At 50.3% G+C, this 20,702-nt stretch overlaps 10 protein-coding genes across 10 annotated transcripts; 3 read left to right on the forward strand and 7 right to left on the reverse strand.

The window, feature by feature from the left end:
* The first annotated feature begins 2,535 nt into the window (after positions 1–2,535).
* K444DRAFT_62228 (uncharacterized protein) lies at positions 2,536–2,939 on the forward strand. Its single transcript, XM_024882066.1, has one exon. It carries the CDS (start codon positions 2,657–2,659, stop codon positions 2,894–2,896), a length of 240 nt encoding a protein of 79 aa, XP_024733287.1. The 5' UTR covers positions 2,536–2,656; the 3' UTR covers positions 2,897–2,939.
* Positions 2,940–2,982: 43 nt separating this feature from the next.
* Positions 2,983–5,481, reverse strand: K444DRAFT_535862 (uncharacterized protein; the record flags this gene model as incomplete). Its single annotated transcript, XM_024875326.1, has 2 exons — positions 2,983–4,300; positions 4,382–5,481. The coding sequence occupies 2 exons, from the start codon at positions 5,479–5,481 to the stop codon at positions 2,983–2,985; spliced, it is 2,418 nt and encodes an 805-aa protein (XP_024733288.1).
* Positions 5,482–5,781: 300 nt separating this feature from the next.
* K444DRAFT_616213 (uncharacterized protein) lies at positions 5,782–6,556 on the reverse strand. The gene has a single exon (XM_024880882.1). The coding sequence runs from the start codon at positions 6,409–6,411 to the stop codon at positions 6,232–6,234; it is 180 nt and encodes a 59-aa protein (XP_024733289.1). The 5' UTR covers positions 6,412–6,556; the 3' UTR covers positions 5,782–6,231.
* On the forward strand, positions 6,496–6,987 carry K444DRAFT_632800 (uncharacterized protein; the record flags this gene model as incomplete). Its single annotated transcript, XM_024883521.1, has 1 exon — positions 6,496–6,987. The coding sequence occupies one exon, from the start codon at positions 6,496–6,498 to the stop codon at positions 6,985–6,987; it is 492 nt and encodes a 163-aa protein (XP_024733290.1).
* A 915-nt stretch (positions 6,988–7,902) lies between these two features.
* Positions 7,903–8,572, reverse strand: K444DRAFT_616216 (uncharacterized protein; the record flags this gene model as incomplete). Its single annotated transcript, XM_024880883.1, has 1 exon — positions 7,903–8,572. A coding segment is annotated over exon 1 (169 nt), but the record flags the coding sequence as incomplete, so codon positions are not given.
* A 1,407-nt stretch (positions 8,573–9,979) lies between these two features.
* Positions 9,980–12,375, reverse strand: K444DRAFT_566954 (flavin-binding monooxygenase). Its single transcript, XM_024877146.1, has 6 exons — positions 11,850–12,375; positions 11,605–11,800; positions 11,388–11,549; positions 11,198–11,343; positions 11,109–11,150; positions 9,980–11,063 (listed from the first exon to the last, which is right to left on the reverse strand). Exons 1-6 carry the CDS (start codon positions 12,046–12,048, stop codon positions 10,075–10,077), a joined length of 1,734 nt encoding a protein of 577 aa, XP_024733292.1. The 5' UTR covers positions 12,049–12,375; the 3' UTR covers positions 9,980–10,074.
* A 1,017-nt stretch (positions 12,376–13,392) lies between these two features.
* K444DRAFT_666014 (uncharacterized protein) lies at positions 13,393–15,977 on the reverse strand (the record flags this gene model as incomplete). The annotated part of the gene is made up of 6 exons (XM_024887152.1): positions 13,393–14,041; positions 14,098–14,186; positions 14,370–14,420; positions 14,493–14,594; positions 14,662–15,703; positions 15,899–15,977. The coding sequence occupies 6 exons, from the start codon at positions 15,975–15,977 to the stop codon at positions 13,551–13,553; spliced, it is 1,854 nt and encodes a 617-aa protein (XP_024733293.1). The 3' UTR covers positions 13,393–13,550.
* A 193-nt stretch (positions 15,978–16,170) lies between these two features.
* Positions 16,171–17,260, reverse strand: K444DRAFT_616219 (uncharacterized protein). Its single transcript, XM_024880884.1, has one exon. The coding sequence runs from the start codon at positions 17,229–17,231 to the stop codon at positions 16,383–16,385; it is 849 nt and encodes a 282-aa protein (XP_024733294.1). The 5' UTR covers positions 17,232–17,260; the 3' UTR covers positions 16,171–16,382.
* Positions 17,261–17,466: 206 nt separating this feature from the next.
* On the forward strand, positions 17,467–18,952 carry K444DRAFT_645119 (atp-specific succinyl-CoA synthetase beta subunit; the record flags this gene model as incomplete). The annotated part of the gene is made up of 4 exons (XM_024885050.1): positions 17,467–17,520; positions 17,576–17,665; positions 17,713–18,862; positions 18,909–18,952. The coding sequence occupies 4 exons, from the start codon at positions 17,467–17,469 to the stop codon at positions 18,950–18,952; spliced, it is 1,338 nt and encodes a 445-aa protein (XP_024733295.1).
* A 548-nt stretch (positions 18,953–19,500) lies between these two features.
* Positions 19,501–20,397, reverse strand: K444DRAFT_632805 (uncharacterized protein; the record flags this gene model as incomplete). Its single annotated transcript, XM_024883522.1, has 1 exon — positions 19,501–20,397. One exon carries the CDS (start codon positions 20,395–20,397, stop codon positions 19,501–19,503), a length of 897 nt encoding a protein of 298 aa, XP_024733296.1.
* Between the last annotated feature and the right edge of the window lie 305 nt (positions 20,398–20,702).

The following is a 20,702-nucleotide window of genomic DNA, read 5'->3' on the forward strand; positions in this document are numbered from 1 at the left end:
GGTGGTTAGAATAAGACTGCCAGTCACTAATCTTGTACTCGACATCGATGACTCGAGGGAAGTGTGCTGCGAACTCCCATACCTTTCTCCTCAGCCAGTCCACTCAATCCTAATCCCGAACTCCATGTCCCTTTGTCAGCCTTTGAAAATCTACCTTACCTCTCCGCTGTCATCGGTGAGAGTAAGTCCTCACACTCATGAGCAAACTTACCGGTCAATACTCCGAGATTGCCGACTACGAATTCACAACTTTGACAGCTAACCTAGGAGTTGCAGCTTCGAGGCATACAGTATGACGAGTCGATACACGTCCATCTCGACGGAAGATGTAAGGCATGCTGATCCTGTCACATGGTAATGGAAGCCCTGGTTGCAACAAGTAACTTCGTCCAGTGTTGACAAGGGGATATCGGCGGTTGCTACTTACTCACTTGATCCATTTGTTCTTTTTCGAGCCTCTAGATTTCCTTAAGATCCGGAGTGATCTTGGGCAAGTCTGGGTCCTCAGACCAAGGCTGAGACGCTGGGAGAGGAGCATCAACAAGAGTGACCTCGGGTGTCTTACCAGCCGGCTTCGGTGCAGGAGCTGCCTACTTGCTGAACTTCTCGAATGCGAAGGCGCCGAAGAGAGAGCGTCGTTGAGATGAAGATTCGGCTCCCACATTGGATGAACCGGAGACAGCAGAGCTGCCACTCGACATGGTCGAGATTTGAGAAGAGATTGAGGTCTCGGCATTGCCTGAGACGACGGGTGGAGGAACAGTGGCTCCGGCTTAGCCGGGAGCCGTTCCAGGGGTAACCGCGAGGTTACCCCAAAGTTGAACTACCATCACCATTGGGTGACGGCCTCGATGATGTGCCAGTCCCAGAGGAACTGGCACAGACTTTTCGGCCCGGGGCTTTGCCGCCAGGCTTGGTGGACCCGTCGGGCGGGTCGGGAGGGCGCCGAGGTGGCGCCAAGTCTGCAATAACCACGTTGGCATTAGCAATGGTTCTCTGTAACAGTGCGACGACGGTGGAGAGCGGTGGAGGGGAGGACGGAGCGTGATCTGGCGTGGCCCTGGGCAACGCGAATCACATCGCATCGACGAGGAATCCGCTCAGATCGTGTCATCTGCTTCCTAGCGGAAGGTGAAGGGGTTTGTTCAAGGCCCCTAGCTTGGCTAGAAGCAGGTTGACTAGAAGTCGGATTTGGTGGTAGAGGGAGGATGCAGGGACGGAAGGGTTGGGAGCGCGTCAGCTTCGCGACTGCCATCCGCGACATCACCAGGAGGGTGGTTTTCTCCTCTGGAAAGGAGATCTCGCAATAATAGCGAAAATCCTCGTATGAAAATGAGGCACTTACGGTTGTTGAGGGTAGAGAGGGATTGGCCTCTCTAGTTGTCGAAAGTGGTTGGAGAAAGAAAGAAGGAAGGTTCAAAATTTGGATGGCGTTGTGGATATCAAGCGAATTTAGCTCCGCATATCACGTGGATTGGATTCACTTAAGGTGGAACGAGCAAAAGTGACGCCGTTGCGAACGAGAGCGTGATAAGGCTGAGCAAGGCAATAGCGGCGTGTTGGAAAGCCGAGATGTTGCCTCAAACGCTCTCACATGGGCTCACAGGTGTTTAGAACATAGTAAATATGATAGTTTATGGGAGTAATGTAGTTCATCGTTATCGATGCAGTAGCATAAATGCAGAAATCCATGTCAGGTTGCCAGGCAACTCGCACATCTGCTGGAGGTTCCCCTGTCCGGGGGCCATCTTGCCCATCAGAGCATGTCCTGGCAGGTTTTATTCTCGAACGAAGATTCTCGCTGCCAGTAAGCTGCAGAGAAGAACTCATTCTGGTGATGGGTCCTAAACTTGCACTCAAGGTCATCGGCAATATAGTGGTGCATCCATAGACTTTCCAGGAAAATAGCAACGCAACATCGCAACCGTGCCGTGCAATTATTAAGAGCTTCTCAAACGGAGACATCTCTGCTTCAGAACAAGACAGTATCTAAGGAAGGAGAAGCTCGCCATAGATATCACCGCATGAAATCTAGCTCAGTTCAACCCAGGGCCGAGGCAACGATCTGCAATGGCAAGCAAAGATTCGACAAGAACAGCATGTTACAAGACACGATTTTATGATACATTATGAATTCGATGTTGTACTTTCAGGCTTCTGTGCAAACATGGGGGTCATTTCAGTCTGCTGGAGGAAGTGAAGTCTGAATAATTGGGCCGAGAAGAAGCGAGACGTTCGAGTACGTAATATATTAGTCAGCACTACTCACGGTGCTGGGATGTCAGCCAACTTCCATGATATTTTCTTCCAATTCATATCGAGCTAACCAAGGGGGTTGAATTGTGTGTTATTCTTTGTTGTTATTATCATACGCCAATCACACTCTTGCATCTCGTCAACTCTCGCCATGAATGAAGGAGCTGAACATTCCGAGATTCATCTTGAGTCCGCGTTACCAGACCTGAGTCAATGTAAGCTTCTAGGTTGACCTGCCTTTGCACCTTCCGACTACATCTAGAAGACGGGGACTTGCCATCATTCCTGATACATTAGGACATCGATTCATATTTCACATCACATGCAAAATACACAAGTTATTTTTGAGTTGTGACTGCTTTCATTCCTATCATAACCCAATAACCCTAAAGGTTGATTGATGCGAGATCTATCTCCTCTGTGCTGTCCTCCCAAATCCCAAATCCCATCCATAAAGCAAGTATCCCTCAAAAAGAAGTACATGTCCATCCCCGGAGTAAAAGCATCCCCGTCGAGATTCCCTAATGTATCATCAATCATATTCGTTCTGTCTGATTTCCGCCTCTCCTCAACGAATTATCTCCCCCCTCTTCGTGAAAACGAGAAGAATGGACGCGAGAAAGGAGATGATGAAGAGTAAATAACGCCATGCTAATATCACAATGTTTTCGTATTCAATGCCTGACAGCCTGCAGCTTCTACCAGTCCCGCTGATTCAGCTCCCCTTTACTGACGCTCGTAGTGAGTGAATTGGTCCTCAGACCAATCCATAGTATGCCCGGCGGTAGCAGCAGCTGTGCTCGCAGCATAGAAATCGAGCAGTTCCTGGGCTGAAACACCTGGGTAATTGATGTTGGCTGTGCTAGGGATTTCACCAAAGAGAGCACTCGGTGCAGAGCTAGCGACAGTTCCGCCTGTTGAGCTTGGGAAAAGCTGAAAGTCGGCGGTGCCCATCTGGCAGTTGCTGGGAAGAACATCTTCAAACCCCTCATCCTCGAGAGAAGTTGGAGTGTACAACATTGTGTTGCCATGTCCAACAGGGGAGAAGTGAGGAGCAGCTTCAGAGGCATACCCGACACCAGAGGTCTCAAACCCTCGCTGGAACATGTCGTGGGATGGAGTAGGAAGTTGGACATTGGCGTTGTAGAGATCTTCATCAGGGAACAAGTTGAAGTCACCGCCGGTATTGGGGAAGTCTTGGAATTGGTTCGTGAAGTGATCCTGACCGGCCAATGTGTTGGAAGTGTACGGAGAGTGGTTAGAAGCCAGATCGGAGATTGGAGAATAATCAATTTGCATGTTTCCTGGATATGTTGTGTCCATTTCCGAGGTATACTCGGGGAAGTTAATCTGGTTGTATCCAGCATAACTATTGAAATCATCGTCCTCGGGGGTAGCCATGTTTCCATCACTGCTCGGGGTGCGGATGTTTCCCTCAGTCATATCAGGAGTTGGCAGACCGTTGTTTGTGTTTGTGGTGCTAGCCTTGTCTCTGTTCTTGCCGTTGTTCTTCGACCGAACGTAGGTCCAGCCGTGAGCTTTCTCCATGTGCTGCTTGCAATTCGATTCACGCTTGGATCGATATGGGCACGGCTTGAAGTGGCACTCATACAAGGGTGGAGCAGCAGAGTGCTTGTCGTTGTGATGGCGATCCATCTCCTTCTCCGTTGGCCAGCCGTACTCGTGATATTTGCACGATTCGACTGGGCACTTCCATGGTCTCGAGTGGGTCTTCTCGTGCTTGGTCAGGTCACAAGGGCGTTTGAATTCTTTGTCACAGCCAGGTTCACGGCAGCGTTTGGGAGCAAGCTCAGCCGCCGAAGCGGAGCGCTTGCGGCGAGCCATCGAGCGCAGGATCGATTCGTCCTCTTCTGCTTCTTCGCTCAGAGATCGCTTGAAGCGAATGGAGTCTTTGCTGTCCTCGTCGAGGTCAACTGGTTCTCCAGTAGCGATAGAGATGGCCTTTCCGTTCTTCTTGACTCGGACGAGCTCAGCAGGGCGACCGTTCTTGTTGAGTCCGCCGTGAAGTCTGACTTCGTCGGTTCTGAGAAGGTTAGCATGTGTCGGTAAGGCTCGGCAGTGAGTCACGAGCGACTTCACAGCCTCGCGAGGAAGGAAGACATACGACTCAGGATCCATCTCGCCAAGCTTCTCCCCCTTCTCTTCCTTCTCTTTCGCAGCCTGAACTTGTTGGGCGTACTGCTTGATCTGGTCGACAAGATCGACGAAGTATCCGTTAGTATAGGGTCGGTCGTGAGGGCGAGTCTGTTCGTGGTCGCTCAAAAATTCCACCGTCGCTTGGATACACCGGATTGACGTGAGACAGAAATCGAGGTACAAGGCGGCAGTCTTGGTCCTCTCCTTCAAACGCGAAAACCAGTGAGCAACTCCCCCGGCAACATCGTTCGGGAAACCACTTACAGGTGCCATAAATATCAACGTCTTCTCGAGATCACGAAGACATACTATCTCCTTGCCATGGATTCTTCTGGGACAATCTTTCACAATTGGGTGGAAGTCTTTCAAAGACTGTTTGGCGAGGAGGGGCCTCAAGATATGTTCGGTAATACGGTTACTTGCACGAGCACTGAGCCTGGGTAGGCTCTCGATTGTTGAGGAATGGGCAGCAGCAGACCTAGTTATAGCTGAAGCTGCAACAATCTTGGTGCATTGGTCATCGCTAGCGTCTGCATCTGCAGCGTTCTTACCAGACCGCGAACCGATTGAGGATCCCAGACCGCTGTCTGAGTATCTGGAAGGGCGGCGGTTGTGCCGCGGGCGGAGGCGTCTGCCAATAGCGGCAGGCTCCTGGGTCATGACACCATCCATGATTGGGCCGTATGATTTGGTTGTCGGCGTGCCGACGGTGTGGTTGAGGAAGCCCTGAGGGACGGGGTCTGCTACGTCGGGGAAGGATTGCCGTGCGGTGGGGGAGCGCTCTTCGACAGAAGCAAGACTGCGATCAATGTCTCCGAGAGTTATGGCAACGCGACGCTTGTGGGCATCGACGACATCCTCGAGTGTGGATTGGGAGCGGCGAGGTAGTGAGGGGACCTTGAAGTGATGAGGTAGTTCACGCTCGGGGGTAGTGGGTGAGTGGAAGGTTGCTCCTTTGCGAAGGGACATGTTGGTATTAACGGTGGGATGGCCTGACGCATTCGACGAGGTGGGAGTCAGAGCGGACGAGGTGGCCTTTGTAGTTCGGCGGGGATGGCGGAACGACATGCTTGAGTGGCCAGGTATGTGTTGACCAAGTGTGTTGCAAGTGCCAGATACTGGGATATTGTTAGCCTGGGGGAATCCTTCAATCATGCAACGCCAGGTGAGTCACAGCTCGACCGAGTCAAAGACCGGCAAGACGAGGTCGGCCCAATCGAGAGCTGTCCAAATCGGGGTGAAGCAACTCAATCGACTTTGTATATAGGCCTGATTCGTCAATTCCGCTCACTTCACCGAGCTTTTTTCGATTGACCGACGACACGAGACGATGTGTGGGGAAGCAACAGGCAGGAAAGGGGAGCATACAAGACTTGGACTCGTGTCTGACTCTCGCCGAGCGGCGGCTCGAAGCAGCGTCCGAGTCTCTGGATATGTCGCCACCGAGATGTTTGCTTCGCGGAGAGCGATGAGGAGGACGAGGACGAGGACAAGGAGGCTTAGAAAGAGTGAAGAGAGGTGAAGAGAGAAGACACCGGGACGGCGGGGGCGGGCGGAAGGTAAGGCTTGCTGCTGCCTGGAGGGTGAGGACGAGTGTCGAAGTATATAGGATGGGAGCAGGTCCAGCAGGCTCTGAAACGGTCCTGGAGAGAGCTGCTCAGCGGGCAATATTGGCAACGCGTGTGGACTCGTGGCAGGAAAGCGGGAGTTGAAGGGGATGGAAGGGGGGAGAATCAGGAATCAAGAGAGAGGGAGCAAAGCGTGAATGAGCGAGTGAGTGAGTGAGCGAGTGCGTGAGATGAGGTTCATCGGGAACGCCTAGCAAAACGCCTCGCCAGGCCGTGCATGGCTGCTGCCTGGAGGCCTACAGCGCGCGAGAGAGCCGCGAGACGATGTCGCTGCCCTTGGGGGGTCCTGGACTCCTGGAGCGAATGATGCAGCAAATGGCAGCAATATGAGCAGCAGGGGGGCAGCAAGCGCTAGGCTCAAAGCGTGCATTTAGACGCTACCAGCGGGGCGAAGTACAGACAAGATTGTTTGCTTTGCGGTGTCAGTGTCACAGACTCCTGGGCCCAATTAGAAATGACGCTGTTGGTGCCAATAGCAGTACGTGAAATACGGATCAAAACGGGGCCTATTCTCATCCGCGTTGATGCAATGCCTTTCCTCCCGCTATCCCACGCTGTGTCCTACTGTATGAGTCTACGGGCTCACGTGGAGAGTGATGTCCCCAAAATGGAGTGCAACCTTGCAAACTATCCCGATGCGGAGGTTCGCACGATAATCGCCGCCGTCGTTCGAGCGAGGCCAGGCCGAGTAGTGTTTGTCAGACGCGGGCACCAGTTGCCCCGATCCAGCCCCGAAAGTCCGCTTCAAGCAGCGGCGACAAGTAGGACGAGCCTCACTGTGGCAGAAGCGGCGCCAGGCGGACACGAGCGAGCCAATGGCAGGCCTCTCAGCCACCGCCACATCTATCAAATGCCTCATCTTCTCATGATCGTTACGGAGACGCCTCCCAAAGACACACTTCACTTCACCCCGGCCCGTGCCGGTGAACAGCTTAGAGACCGGTGAAGAGTGGACCAGCGGTCACCGTTAGATTGCATTGCAGTGTTGAACCCCACGAAACTTTTGCACTCGCTGCGAGTTTGATGCTGCTCTGACGGCTCTGACGGCTCTGATTGGTGCCCAGAGCAATAATTTGTTGCCTTTCACACCGAGTACCCTTTCGATAGCCGACACTCGTCAGCAGGCCTTGGCATTGACGACTCTCGAGCGAGTCCTGCAACGGCTCTCGTCAGGCCGCTTTCGACCTCCTCATCCCAACACCAGCAATGGTCCTGCGCTTCCCCCCCGCCTATCAGATAAATCAAGAAGTCGCCGTCACGAAAAAGGCCCGTATCGCGCTTAATAATTTCCTGGGGATTGGGATTGTCTGTGCTCAAGCTTAATTTTGCTGCTTCTTTCTTGCAGGTGGTGACTCGTCAGCTATGCAAGACAGACTCACCAAAAGCCATGCCTTTCAGTCCAGGACTCACGAACCAACCATTCTTCAATATGGCGTCAACGGCCGTGATGTTGACACTTTGCCTTTGCAATCGTGCAGTTCTGCGGCTTGCAAAGAGAGATCCAGACTCGGTGTCACGCCCACCGTCGAATCGGCACGCTCGCCTAAACCCCCCTTCCCCTTCCCCCCCACGATGAGTCAACGCTTCAATTGGTGACTTCACCTCTGAATTCATGCAACCTGTTCGAGCGGTGGTGGGTGGTGGGTGGTGGGAACACAAGAAACCCATGCCGCAGAGCTGCATCTACCTGCATACGGCATTCGTCAATTCATCATGGGATCACCTCGCCCTTTGCCCTTGCCCTCTCTCTTTTTGCCCAGCCTTCCGACGCAGCACACCCTCGGGTCCGAAATCTGTCCTCGGGCTGCTTCAGTCCTGCAGCAGTACTCCCTGCTGTATGGCGCAGACCCTGCTTGCAAACAGGAAATCCCTCACGAGAGGCCAGCCCTACGGGACCTTTTCACGACGATCCAACAGCCTGCATGATGCAGGAGTTGTTCCATCGTCTCCCGAACCACTGAGGCCATGCAGTGCTCTTTGCAAGCTTTGCATCATGGTGCAGCTCGCTGAAGCAGCGAACGGGGCTGGGGCTGTGCTGCGCTAAAGTTCGTACGATTGTCCACTGATGGAGTCGTTCGATTGTGCCGAGATGTTCCTCAAAGAGCGAATAACTCAGTACAGCTGCGATGTTACCGACTCCAGACCAATTTCTTTTTTCGGAGTCCAGCGTCTCGGTGTCGTTGATCGAGGCGGCAAGCTCTCTTTTCACCGAGTTCTATTTCAAGATGTTGTTGCATTTTTCACTCTGAACTAAGAGATAGTCGTTCCTAGTCCCGCTGATCTGAAGGCTAGAAGGGAGTTTCGAGGTTTCTTCGAGGTTCATCGTTTCCTTGTGCCTGTCTGCCTCTCTGCCTCTATCTTTTTGCATGTGAGGCTTGATGTCTCTCATGCAAGGTCCGACCTGTCTTGACACTCGGAGCCCCCAGAGACTAAAATTGCAGTGCTGTTCCGGTTTCTCATCGGACCAATCTATTAGATCCTTGATTGGACAACAGGCTGGTGTGCGTGGCGCTGCTCATCCCCGTTCGTACCTTCCACGAGTTACCACTGGTGGTTCGTGAAAGCGACCTGGCCAAATCACGTGTATACTATAGGCAGGGCGCTTTCACGAACCACCAGTGGTAACTTGTGGAAGGTACGAACGGGTATGTAGAGAAGAAATCTCGAAGAGTTGCGTAGATTCGGAATCGGAAATCAAAGATGGATAACGCAGTATATTGCCAGTTGGCGGCTCGTGGTCGGTACTTGCCCTGCTTTTTAGGCATAGGATGGATGCCGACGGCGGAGCTGCTGTCTACGCTATATTGTTGCTTCTGGTCGGTCGTTAAAGCATCTTGATTGATGGGTTTGGTTTGGATTGCTGTCGCTTTGCTTTGAGCACTACCTGTCTCGGTTCTTCCAAAAACAGTGATGGCTTTGGCCCGGCAAAGCTGACTCCCTTGGCTCCTGGTGTAGGAGTATCTGGCATCTTCAATTCAGTCAATGCCTCCTGGAGCTATTGGTCGGAAAGTTCGCCCCCTTCTCTATTGCGAAGGGGGTGCTTATGACACTTCTGGCAAGGCAGGCACACGGTTTCAGATAACGTTGCCATCGCAGGCGTTTTTTCGACGGGAATACTGCTTAAAGGCAAGCAGGATTAATTAGCAACAATAAATAAATAAATATCCCCCTCTTCTCTTCTCTTCTCTTCTCCTCATCTCTATTTACTTGTTAGACTCGCCAGTGCAAGTCACTATTAACAAGAGCGTCCAATGCGTGACACACCTGAATCGTCCAAATATTAGCGGCTAATTTTTCATTTTATAGAAACTTTTCATCTCCTTGGCATTCGCTGCATGACGCACTTAATCGTCCGAATATCAGATGGTTAGATTTCCACTTCATCCATCAAAAGCCTTTTATCTCATCAAATTCGTTGCATAACGTAGCTGAACCAGCCAACATCAGAAGAGTAAAATCCATTTCATCACCTCAACCCCCTTTCATCTCAATGCAGTCTTTCATCGGATATTGGTGACCGATACGCAACGAGACCCTACTAGTAGATACTCACTCCATCTTTCATCTTTCATCTGAACGCTGCTAAACTTCGGTGAAAAGCATGGAAGAGTAGATGTGCAACGGAACTAGCGTAGAAATTTGCTTCTCGATCTTCAAATTTGGCTCATTGTCCCAGTTGCTGAGAAATTCCCCTCCTCCTGTCGATTCACTATTATCGTAGATGGTTCGTTGCACATCTGCAAAATTTCCCCCTTTACCCCTTTATTCACAACTCGCCTCAAGACCCCAAGGTCACAAGTTTTCATTGCACTTACATGCGACCTTCCGCACATGTTGCTCTCCTCGTTACTAAGAGGTATCGATTTAGTAACACATCTATCCCGTTGCCACCTCACTGAAAAAAGGCTAGAATGCCATAAGAGGGGTTTGTTGGTCTTGATCACTGATATTAAGGACAATGGGAGACACGAGTCAGGATTTATATCAAAATAACCAATACACAAAACAAATCTGAATACAACAACTCAACCCATCAATGAGAAAACGGCCTCCTCTTAAACTCCTCATCTTCCTCCGGCTTCCCCTTCATCGGCACGTTCATCATGCTCGGCTCCAAATACCACGCCGGATCACCCCCCTCCCCAATCTGCGTCACACTCCACCCGTTCCCCAACCACCTGAGTCTATTCTCCGCTCTACTCTCAAAATCAAAATCCTCCCATCTCGGCGCTCTAAGCGCCTCAATACAATGCAGCGTACTCCCAGGCCACAGCCCAATGATCCGATCCCCCTTCCCACCTTCGCTGCGATACCAGGACGTGCATTGATCCAAATACACCGTCTTCTTGAAATACTCGACGCAGTAATCGGAGAAGTCTTTTACGCGCTCGGATTTCGGCATCATGGTCACGTAATCCTCTTTCTGCAGCTTGCGGATGCACTTGGTGATATAGTCGCCCTCGCTCTCGATCATCATCGTCAATGAACCGCTCCCGATGGCGGAGTTAGGCCCGAGAATCATGAAGAAGTTAGGAAAGCCGTCGACGCCGACTGCGAGGTAGGTTTCTGCGTGCGGGAGGAACTTCTGCTGTAAAGAGATGCCGTTCTTGCCTTCAACGTAGAAGGGCGGTGGTGAGGAGACGTTGAACCCCGTGGCGCAGACAAGGACGTCGAGGTCTATTTTCTTGCCATTCTCGATCGTTATCCCACTAGGGGTGATGGCCTCGATTTTGTCTCGCACGAAATCGACGTTGTCTTCCACCAGCGCTTCCAGGTAGCCAGGCCCGGGTGTCAGACGCCGACATCCTACCCCGAAAGAAGGAACCAGAGCTTCCATGATCTCGGGCTTCTTTGCCAGCTTTTCCTGCATGGCGCCTCGGTAGAAAGCTTGAGCAGCCAGTTGCATGGGCGAGTCTTTGAAGCTTCCTGCGTGGATGGTGTTTCCGTCCACTTCGATGATCTTTCGAAACTCGTGGAATCTTTTCGGGTTGTCGACGAATTCTTTGCGGAGTTCTTCGGACACTGTAGACCATTAGTGAAGTCTAGAGTAAGAATAGAGCTTCATACTTGCGGTGTTGTTGGGCTCTAGTCCCAATTTTAACATGGAAGCTGTAAGTAATTAGCTCACGCCTAGAACAGTGACTGGGAAGACTTACCATCACCAAAAGGACTGGCTATCCAAGTCCTACTTCGGACGAAAACACTCATCTTCACTCCCTCGATCTTCTGGAGTTTTGGGACAATCTGGATGGAGCTGGACCCCCCTCCAATAACACCGACCTGTTTATTCTTAAAGTCATATCTGCAACAATTAGCTGCTGCCGAGACCAAGAGAGGAGGACCGACTTTTCATTCCATTGTGCAGAATGCATCACCTCCCCCTTGAAGGTCTCGAACCCAGGTATCTTGGGCCACGCCTTATCATTCAGATTCCCCCGGGCAGAGACCAACACATCAGCATCATCATGGATAATCTCTCCCGTCTTGACATTCTCCACCACCAGTTTCCTTTCAGATAGTCAGTTCACTAGCTAAAGTGGCAATGTGGGGCTCATTCTCATACCATTTCTTGACAGCATCATCCCATATGCAGCTCGTAACCTTGTGCGAGAGCTTTACATATCTGTTCACCCCATACTTCTCTGCAATGCCTCCAAGATACTCCCGGATCTCCTTGGACGGCGCGTAAAAGTTGGTCCAGTGCGGGTTCGGGTCGAAGGAGTATTGGTAGCTATGAGCTGGGATATCGCACGCACAGCCTTGCACACGATTTGTGTAAGTTCTAGTAAAGCAAAGAGGGGAGTGTACCTGGATATCTGTTCTCCCACCACGCTCCACCTACACCCTCATTCTTCTCGTATATCTGAAGGTCAACATTCCTCAGACGCTGCGGTATCCGTATCCCCAAATAAATCCCCGAGTACCCAGCCCCAATAACCCTCACCTTCAGCGGCCGCAGATTCTCAATCGGTTCGTCCTTGAGGGTGAAGAGATAAGTAGAGCCCATGATGCCTGCTTCCCCGGTCTCTGTGTGTACCTGCGTGAAGACGAAACCGAGGGGAGGGGAGGCACCGCATATTTATTGAAAATCCACCCCAAACGGGCGGTAATTACCTTTCTGCCAGCGGTAGATGGCAATGGTAGATAGACAGCCTCTGGTAGCGATCCCGCATGACGATCTTGGTTCGTCGGAGGTGGGATTACCCCCTTCCTCCCCGAATTTTTTGGGGTTGTGGGGAAGCCTGAGACAGGCGGGGCCGCTGGGGTCGCCTCGGGTTGCCATTGTGGGACCAAGCTCCACATGCAGAAACTCCAACGTTGTATTACTTTCTCATCTTTCTATTCTTGTGTTTTCTAAAGGATTAGAATATCATTGTCATTCCGACATAAAGTGTGGCTGAGACCTCGGTAAGGAAGCGAGTGAGTTGTGTCCGTGGTTGCGAATGGCTATTACCCCGGTAAAATTATGCCTTGAGGGTAACCCTGTGTCAGAGAGACCGATGCTGCTTTAATCCTCTGCTAGGCTGGCACAGATCAGTCCTAGCAAATTCTAGAGAGCTTTCCAGGATTGAAAAGTCAAACGGCGTGAAACGCATAAAAACTCTAAGCCGAGAATACACCTTTTCTAGGGTAATAACCGTAGAGCAAGGCGAATCGGTAGCAATCCGTGCACAAGATTGTGTCAGATTCCTCGTTCTAAAACTCGTCTTGGCTTCAAGGATCCAAGTGCCTTTCGAGGTCTGAGGATATCTGGGTTTTACGGACGGAGGCCAGAAGGTCCAGGCAGCAGGGGTTTACAGTGAACGGAGGCAACAAGTACATCGGTTCTATGAGAAGAAAATGGCAAGATTCTCAAATCTCCCTTCGAAGCACGACGAACCCTCTGGACGATATCCCCATAGAAAGACGGAAGTTGGCTACTTCAAATGCAATTTGCATCCCCATAATCATTCATAAAAAAGTCTGTAATTTTTCGGCTAAGAAGGGTCAAAAGATATCCGTAAGCCTCTGTCGAGGGGGATTTGCGTGAATGCAGAGCCTTGCTGCGTGGCGGAACGTGGCTCCGGGATTTGCCTTTCATGTATGAAAGGTATTCAACTGCATTGCTCCACTTGAGCTCCTGAAAACCGGTCGTCTGCCTTTGGCTTCCAAGAGCTGCAGAAAGTGTGAGTGCTTTCTCGTGAGCACACTGCTCTTCTATCCCGTCTCTTGGGTAGGCAGCCAAAAATTCGAAAATCGAGACCTAACTCGTAAGGACTGCTTGTTCCTGACCGTCTTCTCCAATCTTTCTCCCGAAAAGAATTGAAGGTACAAGGCACTTGCCCAGGCTTATTGGAAAGTGTAATTATCAGCTATATACTATTAGGAAAAGCAAAATTTCGCCAGAAGAACTACTTTTACAAACAAATAAATCCCTCTGTTATATCCAATCTCTGCCTCGTTGCTAAAGAAACAACTTTGGAGTTTTAATGTGATATTTCGACGCTTATATTTGACCAGACACCAGGTCTAGTATCTGTACTTAATCATTCCCTGCTCATCCAGTTCCTTACCCAAAGACTCCAAGCCTTTCTCCAATCTTGCAACTAAATCCGCTCCTCGCCCAGTCCTTCCCCGGCGGTGGTAACTGTTGTTGGCCTTATCGTAAGCTCGTAAAGCCTTATTACTCTTCGACCACTGCTTCACGGTATCAAGGACCTTCTTCCCTTTATGAAGCCAGTACTCAGCACTAATCTCCTTCCATACACTCCTATTGGCGTTCTCCTCTTCGAGCCAGAATAGCATTGCATACAGCACCGTCTTGCATTGCACTTGCTTGTTATATGCTTTTGATGCCTGGGAATTGCCCTCACCCTCCATGCCAGGGTTATTTCTGTACGGGTTTGGCTCGCCGAGAATAAATGACTGGATACTAACGAAAACGGAGAGGAGGGTCGATACGTTTGGTTGCCACTGCTCTTGAGCGGATCCCACCCACGTGTTAAGAAGTGAGAGGCAGACTGTTCAATTACACATTAACAGGTTGTCGTCTGGGGAACTGCACTGGCGGTCTTACCTTTTCCATCTGTGTGGATGTTTGGACTGAGTACATCATAATTCTCAGTGAACATGGTGCAGCCAATCTCTTCCTTGTCCATTGCAAAGCTAATAAAACCCAGAGTCAGTGTTCATGTGTTTTTATGTATGAGATTCTTTAAAAATGAACTACAATAGCTCTCGAGACATTCAGAAAGGATCATTTGAGTGCACGGAAGACCAGTGTCACTCGGGATAGGGAAGTTTGTAGTGTGGCGACTCGGAGGCGTTCAGATTGGGAGGAAGACTTACAGGACTTTTGGCGGTTCCATTGGCCACCCCCCGGGAAGGAAGACATCGAACCTTTACGTGTCAGTAAAGTGATGCCTGCCAACGACTGCATGGATGAATATATCTATATCTTGGTACACTTACACAAACAAACCACCCCCATATGGTGAGTTTCTTACGCCGCGTATCATGACTTTCATTACATCTAGTCTCGCGTCCGACACCTTGAGGAAGATACCTTTAGGGCTATTTGATTTTCGAATTAGCATTGCCTGGCAATGTAGAGATGGGAAGAGTAGTAGAAATTGCTTACAGTGACGTCTTTAATGTTGTGAGTTCCTCATGTAAACGTCTCATTCGACCGATTGGCGCCTCCCCAAATCGCGAAAACTCACCTTGTAACAAACGGGGTTCGAGATATATGTGACCATCGAGAACATCATCTGTAAAGGCGACTTTGTTCATTTCTTGAAAAGTCTCCCAATTGTCCTTCGGAACAAGAATAAGAGCTTCGTATGCTGCCGGAGCCGTTTCTCTCGCCGCTGAGGTGAACCGAAAAAGCGCCCTGCACATATCAATGGCCTCCTTGGTATCTCTACTCTGAGCATTTTCCTTGATAATGCCGTTCTCTGTGAGACCGGCAAAAGCTTTCGCATGTTGAGAAGTCTTCTGGCCACAGGCTAAAAGTGAAAGATTGAGCCCAGCTGAGGAAGTGTCCACCTTCAGCCCCCTCCGACCCGCTTCTTTTCCAAGCGCCTGTAGGCCTGGGCTTCCCTTCTTTGTAGGCCGTTGTTCAAGAAGGAGTACCGACAGTGCAGGATGCTTTGCAACAGCCGCCGAAAACGCAAAGGCAGCATGATAAAGGTCCTTTCTCTTCGTCATATCCGTCACTGAGTCATTTCTTATCAACTCCGCCAGCCGGTCGATCAGAAGACTCAATCGAAACATAGCGAATAGCTCCGGGGCTGGTTTCGAACTCGAGGATGGAAGGAATGGCGGCAGTATCTTCAAAATATCTGTCATGGGTTTGTCCTCCTTCCCATCATTCCCAGCTTGCTGCTGGACTGACAAATCTAGTGCCAGATACTGGTCCCACATTGGCCTCCGGAGAAGATTGAGCCCCATCCCCAAACGAGAAGCATACCCAGTACCTTTGTCTGCCGAAGGAGAACCGGAACTTTTGGGGGCCTTCCGGGTCACTTGTTTTTGGACAGATAGCTCTGCCTCATCAAATGCTGATAGAAGAATCCAGATTCCAAACAACCTCCCACCCTCACAGCAGTTGTTCACCTTAATTTCGGGTTCCTCATGTACCGTAATGCTCTTCGATCCTAATGCCGGCTTTCTACGACAGCCTATGCAAGTGTACCTCCTGCATTTCGTACAAAGTACCGCTGATATTGGGGTTGGTTGCGAGCCTCTGGCTAAGGGTATCCACGCCTTGATGTGGCATTCGGCCTCTCCAACGGATAAGCGTGCCCGGCACGTGGGCTCGCGACAAGCCAGGGAGTTGAAGCGTTGGTATAGTTGTTGCAGAAGTCGTAAATTACCTTCTGTATCAAGTGACGTGCCTGCTATATTGAGGTCCATTTTGTGGACGCCTTTCGTAATTTCTCCTACGCCTGCCATCTTCTCGATAGAATGGATTCTATGTTTGATTCCTTGTTGACGAAGTCCGTGAGGGATTTTTCGAAGTAACTGCGAGAATAAATGCGCTTTTATACTTCGACGGCTGAACTGATAGATGATTCAAACTTGTAGATCAGCAGGGTCAGCCGGTAAGAGCCAAGGAGAAATGGGGAATGTCTACATAAGTCCGCAAGTCATCCACCACATTCGGACGCAGGATGAATAACTGTATGATGAAAATTCAAATTGTGCAGTCTACACTGGTGGTAATAGTCTGTTTACCAGTGTTCAAGCACTCGCTGAGTGATTCTCACATCAATAAAAAAATAAACACCAGAATTCATAATCCGCTCAAGAGGTTTTGATGGCAAGATGGTTGATATGTCGGCAAAACTTTCCCTCCAGTCAAGCCTTTCCTGCAGCCCTCAATCTTTCTTTCTGCCGTTTTCTCTTTTCCCTTTTCTTCATCCTCTTCCGCTCTTCTGGATCCATCACGCCGCCCTTCTGTAAAATTGCTGGAACCTGTATTGAACCACCCTTCATTGAAGCCACATCTTCCGCTGGATCATTGTCCTCCTTCTCAATTTCGGGCTTCCGTGACGTGCTCAAGTCCTGGTTCTTCTTCGCGATCCTGTTGGACCCTTCACTCTTGCCAGCTTCACCCGTTCTTGTGGCTTGTATCTTTGGTAAACCCTTGTCTCCTCTCCCAACTCCCGCAGCCTGATCCATACTTGCGGCTTGTGGCTTCAACAACTTCGAGCCTCCTTTAACGCCAATGTGATCCACTTCATCCTTTCCAGTCTCCATCACAGGCTCAGTCCTCTGCGTCCTCCGCTTCTTCGCTCTTCCCAGCCCTGACCGACCCTCCTCCTCATCGCTACTCTCATCTTTGAGCCCGCGCTTTGCACTAGCAGCCTTCTCTTCTGCATCCCTCGCCTTGCTCGCTTGCAATGTTTTGGATGGGAAGAATTTGGCTCGAAGTGATTTGTTATTCCTCTCTGCCTCGCTGACCAAGAAATGCGAAGGAATCGGAGCACCCACGCCCAGGTAAGCCGGTTCATTGCGGAAGAGGGCAGCGTCCTCGGCTTCGAGTTCTGCTTCTGTCTTTTCTGGATCTCGTGGGCGCGAAGAGGAAGCTGTCCATGATTTTATAAGTGACTCCCTCTTCGCCAGAGCCACTGCGATGCGATTGGAGATGACATCGAAATCCTCCTTGGAGACCTTCGCAGACTTGGGAGGTTCGTCTGTCGCCATTTGTCGCAGGTTGTTTGTGAAGATTGTTTGGTTGTACTTTGAGCTTCTTCGCAAAAGGAAATATATTTCACGTGCAAAGCGGGATTATTCGTGGAAATGTAGGCTCGTTTCGGCAACCGTACAAATAAAGCTTCCCAAACCACGATTCTACCCGAACAGACAATCTGCAACCCCATCATCCATCAACACCGAGCAATTGACGGCTCTGTGTGTCGTTTCTACACCTCCCGTCAAGATGTTCAAGCTCGCTCGTAGTCGGCCTTTCACGGCTGCTCTTAAGCCCAGCAAGGTAAACACTTCTGCCAACTACTCTGACAACGGAAATCAAGGTTGACAAGCTTCAGGTCTACTCTTCATCTCGATTGGCTGGCGTTGCACAACAGAAGAGAGCTCTGAGCATACACGAGTACCTGTCTGCTGATCTGCTGCGAAAGGTATGAAGTATTGGAACGTTCCGAAGACTGTGCTTATACAGACACAGTATGGCATTGGTGTCCCGCAAGGTTCCGTTGCAACGACTGCCGCTGAAGCCGAAGCCATTGCCAAAAAGATTGGAGGTGACGATATGGTTATCAAGGCACAGGTCCTTGCTGGTGGACGAGGAAAGGGTACATTCGACAATGGGCTGAAAGGGGGTGTTCGTGTCATCTACTCTCCAACAGAGGCCAAGATGTTTGCCGACCAGATGATCGGCCACAAGCTTGTCACAAAGCAAACCGGTGCTCAGGGTCGTCTTTGCAATTCAGTCTACATTTGCGAACGTAAATTCGCCCGTCGCGAATTCTACCTTGCTATTTTGATGGACCGAGCATCTCAAGGGCCAGTCATTGTTTCGTCGTCACAAGGAGGCATGGATATTGAGACTGTGGCGAAGGAAAGCCCCAGTGCGATCACCACCACCTATATCGATATCCACAAGGGTGTTACCGATGATATTGCTCGAAAAATTGCAACCGATCTTGGCTTCAGCGAGCAATGTATCGAGGATGCGAAGGATACTGTTCAAAAGCTGTACCAGATCTTCATGGAGAAGGACGCAACTCAAATTGAGATCAATCCTCTCTCGGAGACTTCGGACCACAAAGTCCTTGCAATGGATGCTAAGCTCGGCTTTGATGACAATGCGGAGTTCCGTCAGAAGGAGATTTTCTCGTGGCGCGATACAACCCAAGAGGATCCCGAAGAAGTCCGTGCTGCGGAATCTGGCTTGAACTTCATCAAGCTTGGGGGTGATATCGGCTGCTTGGTCAATGGTGCTGGTCTTGCCATGGCCACAATGGATATCATTAAGCTCAATGGCGGAGAGCCTGCCAACTTCCTCGACGTTGGTGGTGGAGCTACTCCCCAAGCCATCCGGGAAGCTTTCACTCTCATCACCAGCGATCCCAAGGTCACAGCCATCTTCGTCAACATCTTTGGAGGTATCGTGAGATGCGATGCTATTGCGCAAGGTCTTATCAGCGTGGTTGAGAGCATGAACCTCCGTATTCCAATCATTGCCCGATTGCAAGGAACGAACATGGAAGCGGCACACAAGTTGATCAACGAGTCTGGTCTTAAGATCTTCTCGATTGATGATTTGCAAAGTGCGGCAGAGAAGGCTGTGCAGTTCTCGAAGGTGGTAAAGATGGGTAAGTCTTCTGTGCATTGAAACCGAATCATGCTGACCCCTCCAAGCGCGTGATATTGATGTTGGGGTTGAGTTCTCCCTTGGTATTTGAACGACTGTTCCCCGTCATGCTTCTCTCTGTGTATGATTCCCTCGGCTTTTAGATGATGGCGAGTATGTACAATGCATCCAATTCCGTGCTACCATTCACGGCATTACGAATGAACGGCATGATACCTGATAAGACCCATTCAGTGAGAAGCCTGTTTTTATGCATTGCATCGTTGGCTTTTGTGTTACCTGTATTTCCGAGACTCGTGCTCAAGGGTACTCGCTGAAGATAAGTGGTGAGTGCCACAATTTTGTCTGGTGTTAAAGCTGGATTTGCGTCATTCTCGGTTCTGCCTCTTGGTTTGAGGCCGTTCGGTCCTTGACTCAATCGGTCAAGAGAGTCGATGAATCATCACAATCAATTGCAAGCAAAAGCACATTAGATGAACTTTGAAGGCTTGCGCGGCTTTATGGGTAAGTGCCCGTAGGCCGTGTTATATACATTGTTTGCATTCAGTCATTAGTATATAGCAAACACGAGAAACATCGTTCCAGCAGAGAGTTCCATCCATCCTGCCGCCTTGCTCCGCCCAAAGATACAGTATTTCCTTAAAAACTCCCCGGCATGACCGGTCCATTGCCAATGGCTTGTCCCCTCCCAACAAAGATGGTATACACAGGGCCACCTCCCTCTCGGCCGTCCGTCACCACCTCTCCACCCATCCCCGGCAAAAGCTTGACACACTGGGTCGCCAGCGCCATAGCAACAAGAGCCTCCCACTCCAAGTTTGCCACGAAGGTGCAGATTTTCTTGAGCGGGAACCGCAAGGCCCAAGACGAAAGGAGCCGGCCGAGAACAGTTAGTCCGAAGACCAAGGAAGCGAGGATGTTCAAGCCTGGGACGGCGGCTTTCCTGAAGATTGTGATGAATCTGACGACGAGGACTTTGAGGGGACCAGGCTGGATAATCTCTGGTTCGGTTGCGTAAGGATCGGGACCGAAGTTCTCCGCGTAGAAGGCGGCTTGCTCCAGGTAGTATTGCGTTGGTATTTGCCGTTGGCTATGAGGTTGTTGAGGAGGCGGTGGAGGTTGAGGGCGTGGTTGTGAGAAGAAGTTGTTCTGCAGCGGCTCGAAAGGACGGTCTGGCCGAATGCCGGCTTGCCAATTCATCGGTTCCATCTGCTTGATTCTCTGTTGCTTGGCGATTGCTCGTTTGAGGGATCGGAGTTGAGGAAATAGATGATCTGGGAACGGATCAGGGTGGATCTCCCACGGGTTGCAAGATTTTGGTACGCGGAGTGGTGTTGCTAGAACGGCTTGCGCGATGCAGTCCTGGATACTATCCATTTTATAGAAGACTGGCAGTCCGTGTAACAAAAGTTTGTACAGAATTTGTATGCGTTTGCTGAAACGGAGTTTTCGCAATGAGTTCTTCAGGACCTTTGAATCATGACGGGAGAAGGAGAGACATGGGTTGAGATTCTTTCGCTGTCGTTGGATGTACATCCTGAGTCTTGACAATAGCTTTCAGCACCAGTTATTCGGAGAACAATGGAATTTGTGATGTCAATACTAAGCGAGGTCTATTATTCTGCACAGTCACTTCTGGAAGCTCATTCGAGACAATAGCTCTTCTTTTATGTCCTATTGTCTCGAAAAGCTTCAAAAATGTATTGACTCAAGCGTCTTCCGTGATTTCGCTTTAAGGGGTGGTTGCCTATACCTACCTAACGCTTGAGACAGTCATGTGACTGGTTTTGGATGATTGTGGAAGGATGTCTTACCCTTTTGGAAAGATGTGGGGATACGAT

This window comes from Hyaloscypha bicolor (genome assembly GCF_002865645.1).
Source record: "Hyaloscypha bicolor E unplaced genomic scaffold K444scaffold_118, whole genome shotgun sequence".
In the NCBI taxonomy this organism is placed as follows: Eukaryota; Fungi; Ascomycota; class Leotiomycetes; order Helotiales; family Hyaloscyphaceae; genus Hyaloscypha; species Hyaloscypha bicolor.

Bases quoted from the DNA above. Each gene is read 5' to 3' on its own strand.
- K444DRAFT_62228 (XM_024882066.1), top strand. From the start codon at position 2,657: ATGCGAGATCTATCTCCTCTGTGCTGTCCTCCCAAATCCCAAATCCCA.
- K444DRAFT_616213 (XM_024880882.1), bottom strand. From the start codon at position 6,411: ATGCACGCTTTGAGCCTAGCGCTTGCTGCCCCCCTGCTGCTCATATTG.
- K444DRAFT_566954 (XM_024877146.1), bottom strand. From the start codon at position 12,048: ATGGGCTCTACTTATCTCTTCACCCTCAAGGACGAACCGATTGAGAAT. The intron at 11,344-11,387 runs GTCGGTCCTCCT...TAATTGTTGCAG, and splicing joins TCTGCACAATGGAATGAAAA to ATATGACTTTAAGAATAAAC. The intron at 11,151-11,197 runs GTAAGTCTTCCC...AATTACTTACAG, and splicing joins AGCCAGTCCTTTTGGTGATG to CTTCCATGTTAAAATTGGGA.
- K444DRAFT_616219 (XM_024880884.1), bottom strand. From the start codon at position 17,231: ATGGCGACAGACGAACCTCCCAAGTCTGCGAAGGTCTCCAAGGAGGAT.